Source organism: Podarcis vaucheri (genome assembly GCF_965113315.1).
Source record: "Podarcis vaucheri genome assembly, chromosome: 2".
In the NCBI taxonomy this organism is placed as follows: domain Eukaryota; kingdom Metazoa; phylum Chordata; class Lepidosauria; order Squamata; family Lacertidae; genus Podarcis; species Podarcis vaucheri.
Genome location: NC_138760.1, coordinates 40,283,564 through 40,304,615, shown reverse-complemented (window position 1 = coordinate 40,304,615; position 21,052 = coordinate 40,283,564). Strand labels below are relative to the sequence as shown.

General features: G+C 45.5%; 2 protein-coding genes across 4 annotated transcripts in view; one reads left to right on the top strand and one right to left on the bottom strand.

The window, feature by feature from the left end:
• Positions 1-7,380, top strand: part of UBE2O (ubiquitin conjugating enzyme E2 O) — a 66,531-nt gene extending 59,151 nt beyond the window's left edge. For both annotated transcript variants that reach the window (XM_082203408.1, XM_082203409.1), the window contains 5 exons: positions 450-1,116; positions 2,108-2,244; positions 3,077-3,280; positions 4,278-4,335; positions 6,531-7,380. In XM_082203408.1, coding sequence (XP_082059534.1) covers positions 450-1,116; positions 2,108-2,244; positions 3,077-3,280; positions 4,278-4,335; positions 6,531-7,282 — 1,818 coding nt within the window. In that variant the 3' untranslated portion in view covers positions 7,283-7,380. The remainder of the gene's footprint in view (positions 1-449; positions 1,117-2,107; positions 2,245-3,076; positions 3,281-4,277; positions 4,336-6,530) is intronic.
• Positions 7,381-13,611: 6,231 nt separating this feature from the next.
• SPHK1 (sphingosine kinase 1) overlaps positions 13,612-21,052 on the bottom strand; it is a 56,568-nt gene continuing 49,127 nt past the window's right edge. For both annotated transcript variants that reach the window (XM_082203922.1, XM_082203923.1), the window contains exons 5-7: positions 20,606-20,700; positions 17,895-18,010; positions 13,612-14,859 (exon numbers count right to left, since the gene is read on the bottom strand). In XM_082203922.1, coding sequence (XP_082060048.1) covers positions 14,025-14,859; positions 17,895-18,010; positions 20,606-20,700 — 1,046 coding nt within the window. In that variant the 3' untranslated portion in view covers positions 13,612-14,024. The remainder of the gene's footprint in view (positions 14,860-17,894; positions 18,011-20,605; positions 20,701-21,052) is intronic.

Sequence of the window (21,052 nt, the reverse complement as noted above, 5' to 3'; positions counted from 1 at the left end):
GTGGGAAGGGGAAGCCCCACTGCAGTGGCAGAAATCCTTGCTCATGCTTCTGGTTAGTTGAATCTGGTGCTGTGTTTTGGGGTGCAGCTTTCCCTTATAATATAAAGCATTTTTGCACATTATTTTCACTAATTTAAGTATTTTGCACACACTTTCCCTAATATATACTTTGTCCTCTTTTTATTGGACAAGTGCATCACAACATTCAGAAAGTGTAGGATAGCTGTGCTTTGGCTCGTTATTTTAGGAGGTGAGCATCAGGTAGACTTGCATTAAAATGCAAACCAAACTAATTTTTCCCCCAGCGTCTGCTTCTGATGTGTCCTTAGAGTGAAGAAAGGCTTCTGTAGCTCATCCCCTTTTACTGGTGGGATGACAACCCTTTTCTTAATTAATAGATATCTCTCTCTCTCTCTCTCTCTCTCTCTCTCTCTCTCTCTGGCTTCTAGCATTTGTATAACATAGAATCCGAGATGGATGAAGAAACAGACCTTGATTCCATAGACGGCAGCACGAGTGGCGCCTCCTCAGATGAGTGGGAAGATGAGAGTGACAGCTGGGAGACGGACAACGGCCTCATGGAAGATGACCACTCCAAAGCAGAGGAAGCTGAGCCCGAGGAGCCACCTGTGGAAGAGGTGAAAAAGGTAGAGGAGCAAGTTCAAGGTGCTGTGGCAATGGCAGTGGCCGACTTGGCAGCTGATAAATCAGGCAAGGAAGGGACCCCAAAGAGCTTCCGAGAGTTGAAGGAGGCCATCAAGATCTTGGAGAGCCTGAAGAACATGACCGTTGAGCAGCTGTTGACGGGCTACCCGACTTCTCCGACGGTCGAACCCGAGAAGCCCACCCGCGAGAAGAAGTTCCTGGACGATATCAAGAAGCTGCAGGAGAATCTGAAGAAGACCCTGGACAACGTAGCGATTGTGGAAGAAGAAAAGATGGAGGCCATGGCAGAGGCAGAAAAGAAGGAAGAGAGAGAGGCGCAGACGCAGACCCCAGTGACGTCAGAGTGGCCTAGCGAGACTCCTGTGCTTTGCCAGCAGAATGGAGGCAAGCCTGGCGTTACATTCACCAGTGCCAAGGGGGAAGTCTTCTCTGTACTGGAGTGTGCCCCAGGTGAGTGGCAGGCAACCGTGTTTCAGGGAAGGCAGTGCTGGACAATAAAGCAGCAGCATCCCTCTTTCATTCTATAGAAGCCTGTATTTAAAGGTGGGATAAAGGTAAACTTTGCAGAATTTGTGTCTGTACTTCAGCATGTGCCTCAACTTGCATTCAGTCTCTTGCACTTAATGGCCTGTTGCAAATAAACAACAGCACTTTCAAAACACATTGCATTTTGTTACTGTACTTAGAAGCCATTTTATCCCATTGTTTGGCAGCTACAACAACAACAATTTATTTATACCCCGCCCATCTGGCTGGGTTTCCCCAGCCACTCTGGGCAGCTCCCAACAGAATATGAAAAACATGATAAAACATCAGACCTAAACAGGGTTGCCTTCAGGTGTCTTCTAAAAGTCAGATAGTTGTTTATTTCCTTGACATCTGATGGGAGGGTGTTCTACAGGGCAGGTGCCACTGAGAAGGCCCTCTGCCTGGTTCCCTGGAACTTCACTTCTTGCAGTGGATGAACCGCCAGAAGGTCCTTGGCACTGTAGGTGTTTGTAGACTGTTACACTGCAATTACCTGCATTTTAGAAATATGCATTGTATTTTATCATTGCTGTTTTTCATGAATAAATATATATTGAGTAAAATTTAGTTTAGTAAAAGTCAGGTAGTCCTGACTTTTTACATTGTATCTTGCTGTGATAACTGGCCATGGATTATTATTCTTTATCTCTGAGAGGTTTTTTCATGGCTGAGCTTTTTATTTGGCCCGGGAGGAAAGGTGTGATGGAAACACCTGCTAGCTTTTTTGACCACGAATAGAAGGGTAGAATATAAGAGCTATATCTTTCTCCTTCACCAACTAGCATAATATTTTAAGCAATTTCTGACCAGTATTAGGCAAAAGCAGCATAATCTCCTTAAGGATAATTGCATGGTTGTGTGGGGTAGGGGGTTCTTTTAACCCACTGTCTTGGTTTTTTCATTGTCCCATTAGATAGCCATGCCTTCAAGAAAATGGAATTCCAGCCTCCAGAAGCCAAGAAGTTTTTCAGCACAGTGAGGAAAGAAATGGCCCTGCTAGCAACCTCATTGCCAGATGGTATCATGGTCAAAACCTTTGAAGACAGAATGGTAAGTTCACACAACCCAGTGTCTATTTGACACTCCACCAAGAGTGTTTTGGTACTCCTCGTTCTTGTTAGAGCTGCAACCATTGAAACACAAGCCAGGATCCCAAAAAATGACTCTTTCGTCTAAGATGCGTCCTAGTTGAAGGAACCATATCGTTCATTTGTGAAGACTTTGACCAGCCTTCAGGCAGATAGAAAAGGGTTTCATTTTCCTCCTGCAGCCATCTATCACTAGCATCTCTGCTTCTGACTTCCTCAGTTTATACAGCAGTTGTTAATAATCCCATCATTGTGTTCTGTGTGTTCATCTCACACTTTTGCATAGAGTACAATGTAGAAACTTTGCATTCATTCAAACATAACTGAATGCCATAAAAAAGAATAAAGAGCAGAAAAATGACAATATATTCCAGAAAACTTCCTTAAGCACCCACAAAATTGATTGAAATAGCCACCGTAAGTAGCGAGATGGGTTATCTATCACACCAAAAGAAATCTGACATTCTCTTTGGCCACAGCAATAGCAAATAAATCTTTCAGTGTTGTATTCTGTTGCACCAGCAAGTAAATTAACTGTTTTGCTGACCTGACAGGAACTAAATTCTAGGAGCTGGGTTAAGTTAAGTACTTTTGCTCTGATATTTTCATAAATGGAACAAGTGGGGGAGCAGGGGGTGAAGTTCAACAGCTTTACCAACACAGTGCTGTTATCTGGCATGCAGCCCATGTAATGTAATGTAGCTATTTTCCTAGTTAACACTGCAGAGGCTCCTCGGAAGTTGAAGTTGATTTTTCTTCATGGAATTATGCTTTGGCTTGTGATCTCTTCACAGGATCTCTTTTCGGCACTCGTCAAAGGGCCTACGCGCACACCATATGAGGATGGCCTCTTTTTATTTGACATCCAACTTCCCAACATCTACCCGGCTGTCCCCCCTCTTTTCCGTTACCTCTCCCAGTGTAGTGGGAGACTGAACCCCAACTTGTATGACAATGGAAAAGTCTGCGTAAGCCTTTTGGGGACCTGGATAGGCAAGGTAATACAACTTCAAACTATTTCCGTATTGATGTTGGTCTGGCTCCTCCAAGTACCATTGTATAAATTGCCTCAGATTGCTCCTCTTCTTCTTCTTCTTCTTCTTCTTCTTCTTCTTCTTCTTCTTCTTCCTCTTCTTCTTCCTCTTCCTCTTCCTCTCCTTCATTTTTTCCTCTCAAAAGACAAGGTTAGGGTGTTGTGCTAGCAGTTTGAAGATACTACTCTAAACTACAGTTCGCTGCCCATGCACATATCTCAGAAGTATATATGCACCCCTTAACTGTAGCTTGCGAGTGTTAAACTATTGCTTTAGTTAATGGGCTCCATAGCTTTTTGCTGGAAGGGCTTCCATTCTCCCAGCTGGTCACAGCCATGGCTCAGAGAAGTGCTCCTAAGTTTATGAAGGAAGCGGAACAGCACATAGCAAAATGACACAAGAAGCTTTCATCAGAAAAGGCTTCCTTTCTTCACGACACACTTTGGAGCTCTTTCCCAGCTGACCTTACTATTAAAAGCTATAGTGATATATAAGTGGAACCTCACTACTGAAATCCGTTGGGGCTCAAAACACAATCACTCCACCAGATCTTATATACGTTGTCGTGACAGCACCGTCTCTTGGCTGTGTCCAGTTCTGCAGCTGCCTTGGCTGTCATTTGGCTTGCAACGTGCAACTCACGTAGCAGCCCTGTTCTTCAGTGCAGTGATCTCTGGGCTAGTGGAGCAGTGTAGTCTCTGGCCACCAGGACCCAGCAATGCTACAGGCAGCCCTTACCACATAACTTAGAAGGTGATGTTCTGCCATGTGTGGCGTCATCACAGTGCTGAGCATCAGCACAGGTCCTGGAAGCTGGCTCTAACATAATGCAGATGTTACACCCATAATTACATAGAATGCCCAGCCCATCCACATGATATTGAACTCATTGTTCTCATGTAAAGCTTTAAAAGAAAGAACATTAAATACATTGGCTTACTTTTTTGTTTGTCTATTCCAGGGCACAGAGAGGTGGACTAGTAAATCCAGCCTTCTACAAGTACTCATCTCAATCCAAGGTAAATTCCAGTGTTGGAGCAGGGGAGAAAGGTGGGCGCTGAAGAGTACCCTTCAGCAAGGGAATATGAGAAAATAGGTAGAATAACCTATTTCTTCCGCAGCTAGCTGACTTTGTAGGCTAATTTCATTACCCTATAATTGTGGATGCCCGTACGCATTTACTTTCTATTTCATGTCCTGAAAGAAAAACCACCACCACCACCTAGACAGCTGCCAGCTCACAGAAGGAGCTGCAAGTAACTCCTTGAGCTTGGCTGGCCATTAAAAGCCAATAAGCAACCAAGCCAGCCCACGCAGTCTTTATTTTTGCATAGGTGGATTTTGCATCACTGTTGCTCTCTGCAGGTGTGCATTCCGCAGTCTACTTGCTCCAAGGGAAGGGCCACAGTTGCATATGATTCAGACCCAACCTGGCATATCCAGAGGCAGGTTGGAGCGCCTACACGAGTAGCTTTGTGTGTAGGATGTACATTTCAGGGGACAATGGGGCTCATGCAGGTAGAAGACGTCAAGAAGTGCATTCTTCTCATGAGAAATTGTTGGGTGATTTGTCCCCTAATATAATTTAACATAATTGGTGTGCCTGGACCATTATCTCAAGAAGCTAGGAAGACTTTCAGTTAGAACAGTTTGTCTACTGCCAGTAATTAAGGCATCCAAGCCCAACAGAGGTGTTTTTTTCTTAAAAGAAAACTTTCCAAAAGTGCTGTCACCCTGTGGAATTGTGCTTTAGTTTTCATCAAAACTTTGCATGGTGGAGGTTTCAGCTTCATTACATAATGAGCCTAGTAATTCTGGGTTAGAATTCTGAAATGGGTGTTAAAACCACCTTAAATTTGGAGTAATTGTTGGGCTTCAGAGCCTGAATAAATAAGGTTTTAGTTTGGTTGTTTTCAAAACTGAGGTTACTCCCACCCATCCCTTAAATTCTAAATAGTGCTTCCAGCCCTGTTTAGGGAAGCTTTTAATGTTTGATGTATCACAGTATTTTAATATTCTTTTGGAAGCCGCCCAGAGTGGCTGGGGAGGCCCAGCCAGATGGGCGGGGTATAAATTATTTATTTATTTATTTATTTATTTATTTATTTATTTATTTATTTATTTATTTATTTATTTATTTATTTTCCTGGTACATTTACCGTATTTTTTGCACCATAACACTCACTTTTTTCCTCCTAGAAAGTAAGGGGAAATGTCTGTGCGTGTTATGGAGGGAATGCCTACGGGTGGCGGGGGGATCTGCAGTCGTGAGCAGAGGATCCATGGTTCCCCTTCCTTCCCTCCTCTGTGGCTCGCTTTGAAACAGCAAAGCGGAGAAGAGCCGCTGAGTGGGGAGGAGAGAGGGACAGAGAGCTTGCTTCTTTAAAGGAGCAAAGCGGGAGAGGAGAGGAGCCGCTTCCCCGAGTGTCAGCGGCTCCTGTCCGGTTGGTTCCTTTAAAGCAAGCAGGCTCTCTGTCCCTCTCTCCTCCCCACTCAGCTCGCTGCATAGCAGCAAAGTTTTTCAGCTCGCTAAGCCAGAGATGAGCGGGGAGGAAGGAGAAAAGCAGAGCCTGCTTGCTTTAAAGGAGCAAAGTGGGAGAGGAGAGGAGCCCTCTTCTTCATTATTAGCAGCATCCTTCTCCACCCACCCCACGCGTGCTCCTTGTCCCTTGAGTGCTTTTCCTTCCCTCCCCACTTAAAACGTGGTTACAAAGCACGGATCCACATGGATCCTCAGGATTTTTGCACTGGGTCACCCCAAATTCACCATCAGATCACATAGCATGTCCATGGCTACATCTTGCACCAAAAAAATCACGCACCCACTGTTGCCTGGGGCCGCAGTGGTGCAAAAACGTGGTTACAAAGCATGGATCCCCATGGATCCTCAGGATTTTTGCATTGGGCTACTCCAAACTCACTGCCAGATCACATGTCTGTGGCCACAGCATGAACCACAAAACTCATACATCTACTGTTTCGTTTAGAATATTTTTTTCTTGTTTTCCTCCTCTAAAAACTACGTTCGTGTTATGGTTGGGCGCGTGTTTATAGAGTGAAAAATACGGTAATTCCTTGCCTTTTTTCCCTTTCCAGCCGTGTCCCATAGTTTGCTCTAAGGCAGCCGTGTGCATTTCCGACATCGTTGCAACCTTCTAAATTCTTTATTCTCCCTGCTCCCTCTTCTTCCTCCCCTTCCATTTTCTCACATCAGGGCTTATCCTAGTCAACGAGCCTTATTACAATGAGGCTGGCTTTGACAGTGACCGCGGTTTGCAAGAGGGCTACGAAAACAGCCGCTGCTACAACGAGATGGCTCTGATCCGGGTCGTTCAGTCGATGATGCAGCTGCTGCGCAAGCCGGTGGAAGTCTTTGAGCAGGAGATCTTCGAGCACTTCTGCTGCAACGGTTGGCGCCTGGTCCACCGCATCGAGTCCTGGGTGGAGACCAACGAGCTGGTGGAAAGGAGTCATGACCACATCAGCCTGGGAGAGCCTTCCTTTGGGCATTCAGCCTGCGGTGTTTTGGCAGAGAGCCCTCTAGATGGCATGGGGCCTCTGGGAGAGCTAGAGTTAGGGGCTGCCGCCGCCGCAGTTAGCCAGTTGCCTGACGGCAAGGAGGAGCTGGAAGACTCTGGTTGCGCGATGTCGACGCTTGCTGCCAGCGACGCCCATCAATATTCGGACTCAGAGAGCATGGGCCAGGCCAGGGCAACGCACTTTGCCAGAGACCCAACGGAGGAGGGTAAAGCTGCCCAAGACTCTGCTGCTCAGCCTAGTGTGAAACCAAAGAAAAGGAGAAAGAGCTACAGGAGCTTTCTTCCGGAGAGGAGCGGCTACCCCGACATCGGCTTCCCCCTCTTCCCACTGTCCAAGGGGTTCATAAAGAGCATCCGCGGAGTCTTGCAGCAGTACCGGGCTGCCTTAGTAGAGGCCAACATCCCAGAGTGGACAGAAGACAAATGAAACATCAGGTTAGGGGCAGACAGACGAACAGAAAAGGAGGGGAAGCCAGGAGGAAGCAGCTAGCAACCGTTGTTAACAATAAATAGACTCTCAGTGCACTCATTCCTCCTCGGCTTGGTTTGTTATAGAGAAAGCAGAAGCTTCCATAACTCATTTTAGGCTCTCTCTCTCTCTTTCCCCCCTCCCACATTCCAGGTGCCCAGGATGGTTGAGCAACTCTGCACAGCGACACACACATGCACACACCCACACCATGCTCCTGTTTCCAGGTTGATCCTGAGAGAATAGGAGCTGTGACCTTTCCATGCCGGATCTTGTGCGAAGCTGGCGTTGGATCTTCTCAACTCCTATTGGTGCAAAGGCACTCCCTCTTCCCTGGGTGATCCTCTTGGGTGCTATGGGTGATCTTGATGGTCGAGAAGCCTTTTGATTTAAGCCTGGGGAGAGCCTTGTTTTTATATCTTGTGAGGAAGATGCAGTGCTGTGGTTTTATATCTTGTGAGGAAGATGCAGTGCTCCTCTCTACCTTCAGACATAATGTCACTAAAGCCGGTCAGTTAGAAAGCCCTGAATAGCCCACATTTTCAGCTCTGTGCCAGTCCTGAGCGCTTTCGTGATTTGGTTCGCTGCTGTGAGCTGAGGAGATAAATACCCCGGAAATTGGTGTAGGCTTGGACTTTTGCTGCAAGAGAGCCACAAAGTGGTGAATATCAGGCGTTTGTTTTTGCTTGACTGTATGGGCCACTTTGAGACAGAAGTGCTAGGTGAGCTGTGTTTGATGTGGTCCACACTCAGCACCTCCTCTCTGGCTTTCTGAGGATTACCTGCTGTCTTATTTAAAATGTACAATTTCTTCTGAACAGCATATCTCTTTCCACTTTGCCTTGAGAGGGGAATAGTGCATATAGCGTAGCCTGCTACTCTCCTGGATACATGAGCACTCTGCTACCAACTCAACTCTGTACACCGAGGTACCTCAGGATGGCGCTGGAACAATTGCATGGTGCAGCCCACATTTTCCGATTTCGCCTTTCACTTAGGCAGCTCTGCCTGACATTGTATCTCTATGGACTTATAGCAACAAGCCTCCACGCTAATATAGACAATGGGTTTCCCTAGTCCAGCATCCTTAAGTTACAATTGCAGCCTTTATCGTGAGTCACTGTTATTTCCTATCCCCTGATCCTAGGCTGTGTGCAACCACCACGCCACCTCCCTGCCGGCTGTGGTACAGATCATGACTGGCGATACATTCATATTTTTGCATCCTAGATGAGGTTACATTCTGTTCCTTGTTCAGCGTACCCACATCTTTGCACGGCGTCACAGTCACCCTTGTATTTCCCTTCCTCTGATCATGGCCTGGGTGCCCCTCTTTCACCCTCCCACTTGAATAATCTAGTTCTGAACAGGGTGACACGAATCTTGTGTTTACTCGAATATTAGTTAGTTGTTCTAGTGTTGCAGATTAAGATTTGAGAGGTAGCGGTTCTCCAGTTGGGAGGCTGCAGGATGCAATCTTTTGTGGCCATGCTGGTAAAAGAGCAGCAAAAGAAATTAAGTTGACATTAGTACCCTTTGAGGACAGGGACAAGAAAGGATTTCTCCTTTTTTCTTTTTTGCTTGCATTGCCAGACACTCTGTTAATTGTGTGAAAGGGCAGACAGTGGGGGGGGGGGGAGATCTGTCTGTGTTTCTATGTGTCATCACATTCCTCATGCAGATGTGGTCCCGGCGCCTCTTCTCCCCAAGAGACAGAGGAATGGGCCACGTATTTTATTATGATGACACACTAACGAAAACAAGGAAGCTTTCCCAATCCCCCAATCACCTAGCTGCCCACCCTGTTTTGAGAAGTGGCTACTCTTCCATTTTGAGAAGGGGAGCAAGGTGGGAGGAGCCACAGAAGAGGAGGCAAATGGTGCTATGGACTGCAGAGAGCTGAGCTTCAAGGGGACTCCTTTTTTCCAGAGTGCAACTGAGAGCTGTATCTTGGGAAGATCTTGCTTACTCTTTCCTCCTCGGGATCTGCTGCCATCTTTTGCATCCATCAAGCACTGTCCCTTATCCTTGCTGTCGGGCCCCACCAGAGGCATGCACAGAAGTTTACACTTTCTTTTTCTATAAGCTTTTGAATAATGTGAAGCTCTAGGTTATGCAGTTGCTGGTGAGCACACACCGTGCAGCTATAACCTCTTTTTGGTGTATGTACGTAATAAAAGAGTGAAGAGAAATTTCCAAGAGGCAAATGCTTAAAACACCCCAAGAAGCCAAAGCATGAGGCACATTGTTAGTCTTGAGATGGGCTACATGATTGTGATGTATAAATTTAAAATCTTATCTGTTTAAGTGCTGGGGGGGAGGGGAAAGAAATATTACAAAAAAAAAAAAAGAATTTCTAGCCTTTCTGTACAGTATTTAAAACTGATGGAGCTGTCATATTGGGGCAATGCTTAGAGGTGTGTTACTTTTGCAGCTGTGAATGCTTGGTTGCTTACAATATATGTATAAAGTATTGTGTGATTAATCTTTTTTTACTTGCAAACTTTGTTTGGCTAACTAAGATGTAGTAATAAAGGAGAGAAAGTGGCTTGCCATTACGTTCTGCCGCTGTGAATAGGTTTGGTTGTGCTTGCTGTGTCTCTGTCCATCTGGCGAGATTTGTATATAACTCGAATTCTCATTCGCAACTAAGAGGGATGTAGGCATTCCTGAAGAGGCTGGGAAAGGAGGAAGCTTCTTTGCCAATCCATCTATTATATGTCATCTAGGGAAGGGGGAACCAGTTCTGTAGCTTGTGAGTCACTCTCTACCTGTGTCTCCCACTGGCAAAGTTTCCCTGGAATCCTTCCCTTTGAGACCTTTTAAGCATATCTGGTGTCCAATTCTTGCTTGTCCTATTGAGGTATGTGTTTCAGTGTTACGTTACTTGATTATTTTTGAGGAAGCCCTCAAATCATGTGTTTTGACTCAGGCAGTGTCTGTACTCACTGCATTCTGTGAGTCTTGGTGTTACTTTGCACACTACTGACACATCCACCTATGCACTCATGTAGCTGGAAGTGTGTTCTACCAGCAACTCTCAGCGGTGGGCTTTACCAAAGAAAACATGAAAATCGTTCTCACTATCTGTGTGTATGTACATTTAAGAATGGTGACAATGACTTAGTCTGACCTTCTCATAGGTCTCCTTTCTGAAAACCCAGGCACACACCTCAGTTCTTCAACCATAGCAACTGGAATCTTAAGTTGCCCAGTTGGTGAGAGGAATGTCAGGACACAGCAAGTCCTGTGCAGATGTAAATCCTAATGTCCAACTCTCAGTATTCCATGTTGTGTCCTCGCTCAGCCACCCTGGCCCACACCGGAGCAGAAAGTAAAATGTTATTTGGGAAGGTCATCAAATGTAAACAGCATTATTAAATATCAGTTGACTAAAAATCTGTGGTGGTACTCGCTGACCCTAGCAGCAGCGATTCATGACCATGTAAAACGAATATCTGGAAGGGTTTTCTTTCTTTACACATTTTCTGATCATCTAGTTTCTGTTCTCTTCCAGGAATACGAGTCAGGAGGCAGACAGTGCAATCAAGGTATAGAGGAGCATTCAAACCACATGACTCCTGTGGTTATACAGGTCAGACACAAACATATGAATTTGTTATCTGGGGTGAAAGAACTAGACGTTCCAGAAAAAATATGTAAGCCAGTTCCTTTGCTCCAGTAAACATGCCACTCAGCACTGTGCTATGCATCATGTTTACTTTTTTCCATGTAAATTGAACTAGCTAGTCATCATTCATTGCTTTCAAATAAGAACTGCTGCAGTCTTAACTGATTGGGGTTTTTTAAATAAAAAAATGCCAGTTTGTGGTTTTTCAAGGGTTTTTATATAAAAGATACGGGTAAGAAAGATTGTCTCTTCCTCCCCACCTTTCAATATGTTTCATCACAATCTCCATCCTTCAGTCCACTGAAGATTAGTTCTGCTGTTGTGCAGTGTGATAAGACTGCAAACCACAAACCACCCATCCCCATGTACGCTCTGCAATCTGATCACCCTTTTTTCTTTGTAGAGGCAGAATGTATGAGTGGAGACTGCACATACCGCTATACATCTGGCCTCTGCATAACCTTTTATGCTCCGTGTCCCCTGGGATTCTGTGCTATCTTGTGCACCAGCCTGGCTCCAAGGCAATGTATATCTAATATATGTTGCTGAGGCCTCCAGACCTCGGGCCCCATCAACATAAGGGCAGAATCTCCAGCAGTTTTAATATAAGGCAGGGTGGGAGACCCTTTGCTGAAAAATCCAGGCATTCAGACTGGTTTGTTAAAATGTTGAGGTCCATTTGTGGCTATTGTCACAAGGACCATACACTGGCTTCAGTTATAACAAACCTTTTAAGAGCTAGTATATGCGCTACAGCATACAGCTTTATCTATAAAATATTGGCTTAATGTCTCTATTGCAGTGGTACCTTGGTTTAAGAACAGCTTAGTTTATGAACAACTTGGATTAAGAACGCTGCAAACCTGGAAGTAGGTGTTTTGGTTTGTGAACTTTACCTTGGAAGCAGAACATGTTTCGCTTCCTGTTGTGTGTGTTCCATTTGTAAATTGAGTCCCCCGCTGCTATGAGAAAGCACACATTGGTTTAAGAACGCTTTGGTTTAAGAACGGACTTCCGGAATGGATTAAGTTCGTAAACCAAGGTACCACTGTGCAATCAAAGCTAATTGTAGGATAAAAACAATAAACATGGTAATGTACTAATGTAAACACATTCTGCATAAACTCAAATGTGATTTCATAGCATCATAGAGCTCAAAGGGATCTCAAAGGCTGTGTGGGCCAACTTCCTGCTACTATAGCATCCCTGATACTTCCTGCTACTACAGCATCCAGCCTCTGCCCATAAACTTATAACGCAGGAGAATCCACCACCTTCTAAGACAGTGTCTGTTCCACTGTCAGGTAGCTTATACAATCAGGCAGTTCTCTAATGTTTGGTCCAAAGCCACTTTCTTGAAATTCAGGGCATGTGGTTTCGGTCCTATCTTCAACTACAGAAAACAAACTTGCTCAATCATCTTATGTGACAGCCCTGCAAATATTTAAAGGTGGCTATTGTAGTCCTTTATTTTTCTCTTCTCTAACCCTATCCAATGCCATCAACCTTTTTTGTATAAGGACTTGGTCTCCTGAGCTCTCAGCTCCTTAGTTGCCCCTCCACTGGACATGTTCCGGTTTGTTCAATCTCAGTCTTAAAACTGCAGTGCCCAGACGTCAGTAACAAAACATTGTTTACTGTTTTTGTGTCAGTTCCACCAATTTGATCCTAGATATTTAAGGGATGGTTTTTGCAGCTGCTCTGAGAGTTATGAAATCAGGATCGCTGCCCATCCGACTACTTAATCCTCTTATTTATATTATATTTATACCTAAGGTATGACTGCTGCATCATGAGATCTGTATTGCTGCTTGCTTTTTAGCAAACATAGTTAACCTGTGGACCACTAGCTGATGTTGCACTCGTAACTCCCATCTGCCTCAGCTAGCACTAGGACCACAAGTCAAAAGCTAACAAATCCTCCTGTCTCCTTTTTTTTGGTAGGAGTGTGTGTATGTGTGTGTGTGTGTGTGTGTGGGAGAGAACACCAGCTTTAAAAGCAGTTGTACTATTAACCTTAACTTTCTAAAATAAAGAATCCTTGTACATTATCTGAATCTTTCACCATTAGGTTGGTGTGCAAGTATAGTAATGTTGGTTCCACCTTCATGTGGGACACCTCTGACAAAAATCGCCCTTTTCTGTTAGAACCCTTCATGGACCACTTTGATTTTGTCTGCATTTACCTAATGAATAACTATGAAAAGATGGACAGGAATCATTTCAGCCATTTTTGGCAATAAATTTCTTATCTATTTATCATCCTAGCATGCATCTGCAAGATGATATACTTGGATACCTTGAGAAAAGCAGAGGTGCCAGTTTAGTCCAAATTAAGGTGCTAGTTTTGCCATAGTATGGTAGGAAAGTGGCAAGCATGTCAGTTTGTTGGTGTGCCCACTGTGGGAGAAAGTTAGCAGCTCCCTCATTAGTCCAGCGTTACCCACCCACCTGTCATTTGCAGGCAAGACTAAATGATTTGTTAAGATGCGCTTCCTTTCCAAGAGAACCACCTAAAACTTAGCATCAAGATTACTGCTGGCATCATTTTAACCTTAATTTTTCAAGAATTACCTTTTTTCCAAAAGAAAAGAAGCACTAATCTTTATTCCATCTCTCCTTAAGAATATAATCTGCTGCTACATACAACTTTGGGTGTGTGTGAGAGAGTGAGTTTATTTTGTAAAAAATTACAAGAGGATTAAAAGTGGTCCCCAAAGTGGCATTGGACTGAGGCATTTTTATTCACGTAGCCACTGCATTGGGATGACAGCAGGTTCTCTGCTTCAGCCGCAGTTGGTGTGCATAGAAGGTTTGATATTGGATGGAGAGGCAAAACAGAGCTATGGTTTGGAGACCTGCTTCACCTCTTCCTCTGGGCAGTGCAGAGCAGGAAGACATTGAAACTGCAGGGAAGAGTGAGAGTCTTATGGTGGAGGACCGACTCCACCATTACTTGTGTTGTAGTTTCAAAAAATTGCTCTGCAAGCCAAGTTTCCCCTGAGAATTATCCCCGCCAGAGATAGTGTTGATGATGTGCAGCATCGGGGGTCCTCCCACCCCGCCCCTTCAACTCCCTGTGCTGCTGATAACGCGGGCAAGCCGCCTGTGCATTTGACCTTGCACGGGTTCACAGGGCAGCACTTCCCCATCCACAGTCATGGAGCCCTTGCGCACCAGGGGCTCGAGCCGAAAAGCTTTGATAGGCACATAGTGGAGGTAGGGGCTGTTGAGATCCAGGTGCGTCCCTTTATCCATGGCCATGAAAAACTTGACCATGGAAAGCCGGGAGACCCCCGCCGTGACGTAGAAGAGGTGGATGGCATCATCGTACAGCTTGGCTTGGGGGGCCAACAGGAGGTCTGCTCCCAGGTGGGAGTGCTGGATGCAAATGATGGAGACAAACTCCTCCTCCGGGGCTACAGTCCAGTGCTCAGGAAGGGGCTGCTCAAAGGGTACCAGCAAGGAGTCCTCAAGCAAACAGCTCTTGCTGCTGGCGCACGAAGAGACCGACGGGAAGAAGCTGTATAGGGACTTCTTGCTGCTGAAGGAGAACTGTTCGGAGTGCAGCGCCGACGGGGAGCCGTGTCCCACCGCAGAGGGTGAAGAGCCAGGGCTGGGGCTCTGGCTGTCACAGGGCAGGTAGGAGAGGCGGCCCTTGTAGACCTGGAGCGTTGTCAGGAGCTGGAACGTGCCCACGGTGAAGCGGGCGCCTCCCAGCTTGCGGTACCTCTCGCTGGCAATGTCCACATCAGAGATGAAGCCCCAGCCGAAGCTCAGGAAGGAGAAGAGTCGCTTGCCTGAAGCCGTGTGGAGGGACATGAGATCCATGGGGGCGTGCAGGCCTTTGCAGAGGAAGTAAGTGCAGTTCATGAGCAGCTCCTCCTTGTTGAAGTGGCCCTTGCTGCAGCAGGAGAAAGAAAGGGAGCGCATGAAAACAGTGGCATGGAAGGGGCCAGCCCAAGGGTAGTTGGAGCTGGAATATGGTCAAATAAAGAAGTGGTTGCACAAAAGGTCTCCTCTCCTGAAAGGCAAAGGTCCAATTTACCTTCCTCTTCCACAGGGTCTGGGCTGGGACAAAACAGTTTTTGGACTGCTGCTTTGGTGTCCTTGCGTGTTGCCAGTGCAATCATACATGTAAGCCCAATGCCATCCCTGAGCCACCACCGCCTCCCGTGCTGGAATGGCCAGAGGAGGTGACCTCTGGTGTGGGAGTCAGCTGAAGCAAAAGTGGCACTGTATGGTTAAGTCATCACACAGCAATCACAGTATCAGGGTTCTGTTCTCTCAAGGTGTTCATGATAAGCATTCTATAGGCGGCCCATTGTCCCAACAGCCCCTTGTAGTCGCATGAAAAAAGGTGGGCCTGGGATGCAGCAGCAGATGGACAAGGGAGCAGCGCCATATTGCAGCTGTCAGGTTTCATCAGCTGAGACTAGCTAGAGTGACCAGAGGGCACTGGACTCTTCCCCACCAACATGAATCATCAAAAGTGCTCCCCCCACAAGTAGCGATTTGTGGGTGTCCCATTATGGCTTCTTAGCTGATGTGCCTTTGGGGCAAAGACACACCTAGAGGCAGCAGTTGGAGATATGGGAAGCAGGGCCAAGGGCATCGGCTCTGCGGAGAAACGAGCTCCACTTGACCTGTTCTTGACCCTGAAGCATTTCCATTCAAGCCATTCATTATACAGACTACAGAACTACTGCCTGGGTTTGCTGGTTTCCCCTTAGCCCCTACCGGCAGGCTTGCAGTATAAAAGGACAATTTCATGAATGTGGCTCTGGGAACCACATTGGTGGAAGATCAGGGTAAAAAAAGAATGCCCCAAAGAAGAGTTTCTACAGTGCTAGGTTTTATAACTGAATGTTTATATCCATTATCAAGTGCTTAAACATCTTCCAGGCATCTGATTCACGACATCTACTGAAAACCAATAGGGAGGGAGAGGTCAGTGTTGCTGCTTTTGTGGCAGGAGAAAACTAGGCTTCCATACAGAGGATATCAGAGGTTTGGTCTGTTTAGCTCACTATTTTCTGCAAGGTTTCAAGGTAGGAGCCTTCCCCAGTCTTGCCTGGAGAGGTCAGGAATTGAACATAGGGCATTTTCTATGAGAATCACATGCTTTACAGATGAGCTATACACCCTGTAATTCCCCCTGTTGCTATTTAGTGTTGTTACTGTACAAAATCCTTCATCCCCAAAGGGGCTGTAGATCCCCCTACAATAAGATATGAAGGGTGAGCAAAGCCACACTGTTTAACTTTTAAGAAGAGCAAGCAAGATGGTGGGTCTGAAGTGGTTTTTGCAACATCTGGAAGGCACCAGCTTGGTTACCCCTGTGTCAGTGTCGGAGCAAGGCCTAAGCATGACTTGCTTTGCTCTCTTGGACTGGGCCCAGATATGCTCTCAAAGCCTTATTTCCCTGAGAATTACGCAGCAGCGTTAGTTGGGAGCCAGGTGGCTGAGCCAGGAGGACAGGGAGAGAAACGCCCATTAGCGACACCCTCAACCCACCTCCTTGCCTTTCCCCTCCCTCCTCAAGATGAAGCCCACTAAGAAATGAGGATTAGTCACAGAGCAGATGGGAAAGGTGGCCAGCTGTGGAAGGGGCAGAGGCCAGGGCTGGGGGATGTTGGTTGCGATTGCAGGGAGCGGATCGAAACCTGAGCTGAGGACTTGTAATTAAGCTTCTTTTGTGAATGCACATTGTCCCCCTGATGCCCTTCCTCTTTGACAGCAGTGGTAGGAGATTACAAGACACCATTGGCTGTCAAGCAAAGTCTGTCAAGTGCAGCTGCCTTGCCAGCCCCACTAAGCAAAAAGATGTGCAATAAACAGGGCAGGAGCAGGTACCAATCTTGGTCCAACTGCAAGCCTGGTAGAATGTTAGAATGAGCAGAAGACTGGGGGTTCCCATAGAGTTTCAGTTTTCTGAATGTCTCATTGCCCTTCTATTCCTTGCAGAACAGAAGCCTGCAAAAGGATATCTGTGACTTTGCAGCTTACCATTGCACCACGCAACTTAGCCTTCATGCAGGATCTGTTTTTATTTAACCACTCAGTGCTCATATGTAGCCCTGAGCACTCAGTGTGGACTGTGGGCTGGCTTTTTGGATGAGAGCGGGAGATGCCCTTTGCTCACTCTCACCCTATGTAGCCTTTGAAATCATGCTGCCCCATGACTCACCTTTCATGTTTTCCTCCAATGTGGGAACTGTATTGGGGCTCCTGCATCTTTTTAAACACCATAAATTTTAGATTAACAAAAGAAAGATAATTCAGTGCTAAGAGAGAAAGTGAAGGGGTTGTTCTGGAAACTCCCAACATTGCTTGGAGCTCAACATAACTGTGTTGGCTGCTAGAAATCAGCCGTGTGCTGGTGCCGCCACCACACACACACACACACACACACACACACACACACACTTTCATGCTTTTAGCCAACTGTAAAGCCAGGTGTGCACAAATAGGATTCTGCTGGTAGTGGCACCTGCACACCACCAGCTCAGCATGTGCCATAAGCCAAGTGGGTGTGAAGTAGTTCCTAGGATGGAGAAGCCCCAGGACCCAAACTTCACACATGCAATTATGGGTACATGGCCAGCCCAATACATTTTGCTGCCTGAAGCTGGATAGTGCACACACCCAAACTCCACAATTTGTTAGCGCCAAAGCCAGCAAAGCTGGCGGGTGAATCTGCCCCCAGCATTGGAGAGGAAACAGAATCCTCCATTTCACCTGAGGACAACAGGCTAGTAGGTGCAGGGCAAGCTGTGTGGTACACTCAACCCTGTCCTCCTCCAGCACCTTGCCACTGCTTCTCCTTCACCCACAGCATTCACTTGAGACAGCCACCTCCCCCTGCCTGATGGTAGGGCCAGCACTGGAAACACACATGCAGAGTTGGCATGGGTCTAACCGCCGGTGATGCCTTACCTCGTGTAGTGATTGAGAGAAGCAGCCAGAGCATTCCCAGAACCCCCTGGGAGGATGGCAAGAGGCTTCTGGATAGCAGATTCCCAGTCAGGGCGCTCCATCAGTCCATTTATCACCTACAAAAAGTACACATGGTAGCAAAAAGGCTTACTGGAAAGGAAAGGACAAGGGAACGAGGTTTTTTTTCCCACCTCTGACTTGGATTGGTCAGCACAGAAGTGGCCAGTCCATTTAAGACTCCAGTCTTAGGGGTCAGGCCTTAGGTTATGTACACAGAGGTATTGCAATTCAAACTCTGAAAATCTGCACGCAAAACCTGCTGCTTTATACACACCTCTCTAAGAGTACATCTCACCGAATTCAGCGGGACTCGATTCTGCTTGGTCATGCACAGGATTGTGTTATTAGAGGAGTGTGTGTTCCAGGCACACCTCGTAGTTACATTATTTGAAATGAGAGCACAGTAATAAAGAATATGCTACAGGTGAGAGTTCAGTCAAGCTATCCCCAAACTCTTGTCAGAGCATTCTGTCATTGGAAGGCTGATCATACCTAACTTCTACCAGTTCAAATAGTCAAGCTTTCAATTCACTGCAGGGTCATTCCATATCAAGTGATCCAACTTTGTTACCTCATGTTATCCATTTTTCTGAATGGTTTGTACTCTTGTTGAATGATCAAAACTAAATTTAAATCTAAAAATTTAGCTTTTTATCTCATCCCATTTTTGAGTTATGAGGGCCTGAAATTTCAAAAAATTGACAATTTTGGCCTTGTCAGACTACACAAAAACCTTAAAAGCTAAGCCCAGCACTGAGATACATCAAAACCAAGAACACCAATCTCTTCATGGGCTTTAATATGATATGTCACAAGTTGGACTTAGATTTAAAATTTAAAGTAAGTTACCAAATTTTAAAAAGTGATTAAAAATTAATAGGATTATGGATTTTCAAAAAAATATTGCTTATTTCATATTTCTAAGATCTACCTGCAATATTTCATCATGAGATCACACTGGGGGGAAAGATTTTGTACATACATGTCTGGCTTCTATTTAGGATAAATGGGTCTTCTTGGAGTAAAATATAACAGAAGAAACAAGACTTCAGACTATAATATCAGTTAATTCAGGCTTTTCTTTAGAAAGTTATGTAATTAAAAGGTATCTGAAAAGCTAGCCAGGCTTTTCTTTTAAAAATGTGTTTAAAACAGAATGATAGCTTGTTGTTGCGTTATAGAACACAGGCTTTGAAAGGATTATTGTTAGTACTTCATGAACATTGCAACAAAATACATATGTAACCAAATTTGATGTATCTCAACTTAGTTTTGATCATTCAACAAGTGTGCATACAAAATATTAAGAAAATTGGATGACATGAAGTAAAGAAGTTGGATCTCTTGATATGGAATGAACCTGCAGTCAAATGCTTGGATTGAACCCGCCAATGGAAACCATATACACTCCACATTCACAAAACATGAACACAGAAGCATCTTATAGTTCTGCATCAGAACCGGCATTTAAGCTGCACTTCTATTGAACATTGCAACTTTTGGATCACTTCACCATTAGCAGGCTGCTTATTGTTCTCAAATATCTTTTCATAGCCATGAAGACTGGGAAGACCCTTTAAGAAAAAAGGGTGGGGGAGTGGATATTCTATCAGTTTCTGAAGCAGAAACTACTAGATTTTGCCTTGTGCAGCACAACCTGCAACCATACAGAAATTTTCCACAACTCTTTTTAAGGAAAAGGCTGAAAGTTTGGTATGGTTTTATCCTTTGATTGCATGCAACATGAATCCAAATCAAACTGGTCCAGTACCAAAGGTTCAAACTTTGGTGGGAGAAGGGAAACACGCAAATATTTAATGTGAATTGAAGTCAATGTTAGGCATTAGTTTCCACATTTTTATAACTACCCATATGAAATTTGCAAACATAAATCAGAGGCCTTCCCTCATTTATTTTTACAACCTCCTTCCAATTTAAATCCTTTCTGGCCAGTGCTGCCATACACTTAGCAGAGTCAATATGGAATTGGGTTCCCGTACCAGTTTCCCACTGTGCAGCAGGAGGAGGACATTTCAACAACTGCAAGACAGTGGGAGAACTGTAACCTGCAGACTTTCACTGTCTAAGACTGGATTTGCAACCCTTGCCAGTTCTCACCCACTTCCAAAGTACAGTCCCCTTCCCAGACACTTTGCACTGCAGTGGGCCGGAAGGTCTCATCGGAATACAGTGGTGCCCCGCAAGACGAATGCCTCGCAAGATGGAAAACTCGCTAGACGAAAGAGTTTTCCGTTTTGGAGGTGCTTCGCAAAACGAATCTCCTATGGGCTTGCTTCGCAAGACGAAAATGTCTTGCGAGTTCCTGCGGGGGTTTTTTCCTCCCCCCCTTTTTTCTAAGCTGCTAAGACGCTTATCAGCTGATCCGATAAGCCGCTAAAAGCCGCTAATAGCACTAATAGATCAATGGGCTTGCTTCGCAAGACGAAAAAACTGCTAGACGAAGAGAATCACAGAACGGATTCTTTTCGTCTTGCGAGGCACCACTGTAAGTAGCAAAATCCTTTACAACCATTAAACATGGGCCCACCTTGGGCAACATCCAGTCTTTGGTGATGGGAGATGCACTGTGGTGCTAAGACACAACAGGCAAGGGGGCCCATAGTTAGCCAAATCCCACTTGCCCCGCTTACCTCATATAGCAAGCCGTCTCCAGCCATAATGACCAAGGCGCTGTACATGGATAAGTCCGTCTTCCTCACCAAATCCCAAGCGTGATTGTTCTTCTCTAGCAACAAAGACAATGAGCATGTATGACTTGTATGTTATGTCCCGGGGGGATATAGTTTTGCATCCTCTAAGGGTTCCTTGGGGAGGGCAGGAAATGCCATCTGTCCACCACTGACTACTGTCCCCTCACATACAGGCTGGCAGTATTATTGTTGTGGAAAGTGGAGCCAATGGCTATCAGTGTGGCAGTGAGCATTCCCTGTCAGGAAGAGCTGAGAATGCACATTCTTACACACAGAGAACTGTGTTAATCATCCTCCTCTTGCCTTAAAGGTAAAGGGACCCCTGACCATTAGGTCCAGTCGTGCCTGACTCTGGGGTTGTGGCGCTCATCTCGCTTTATTGGCCGA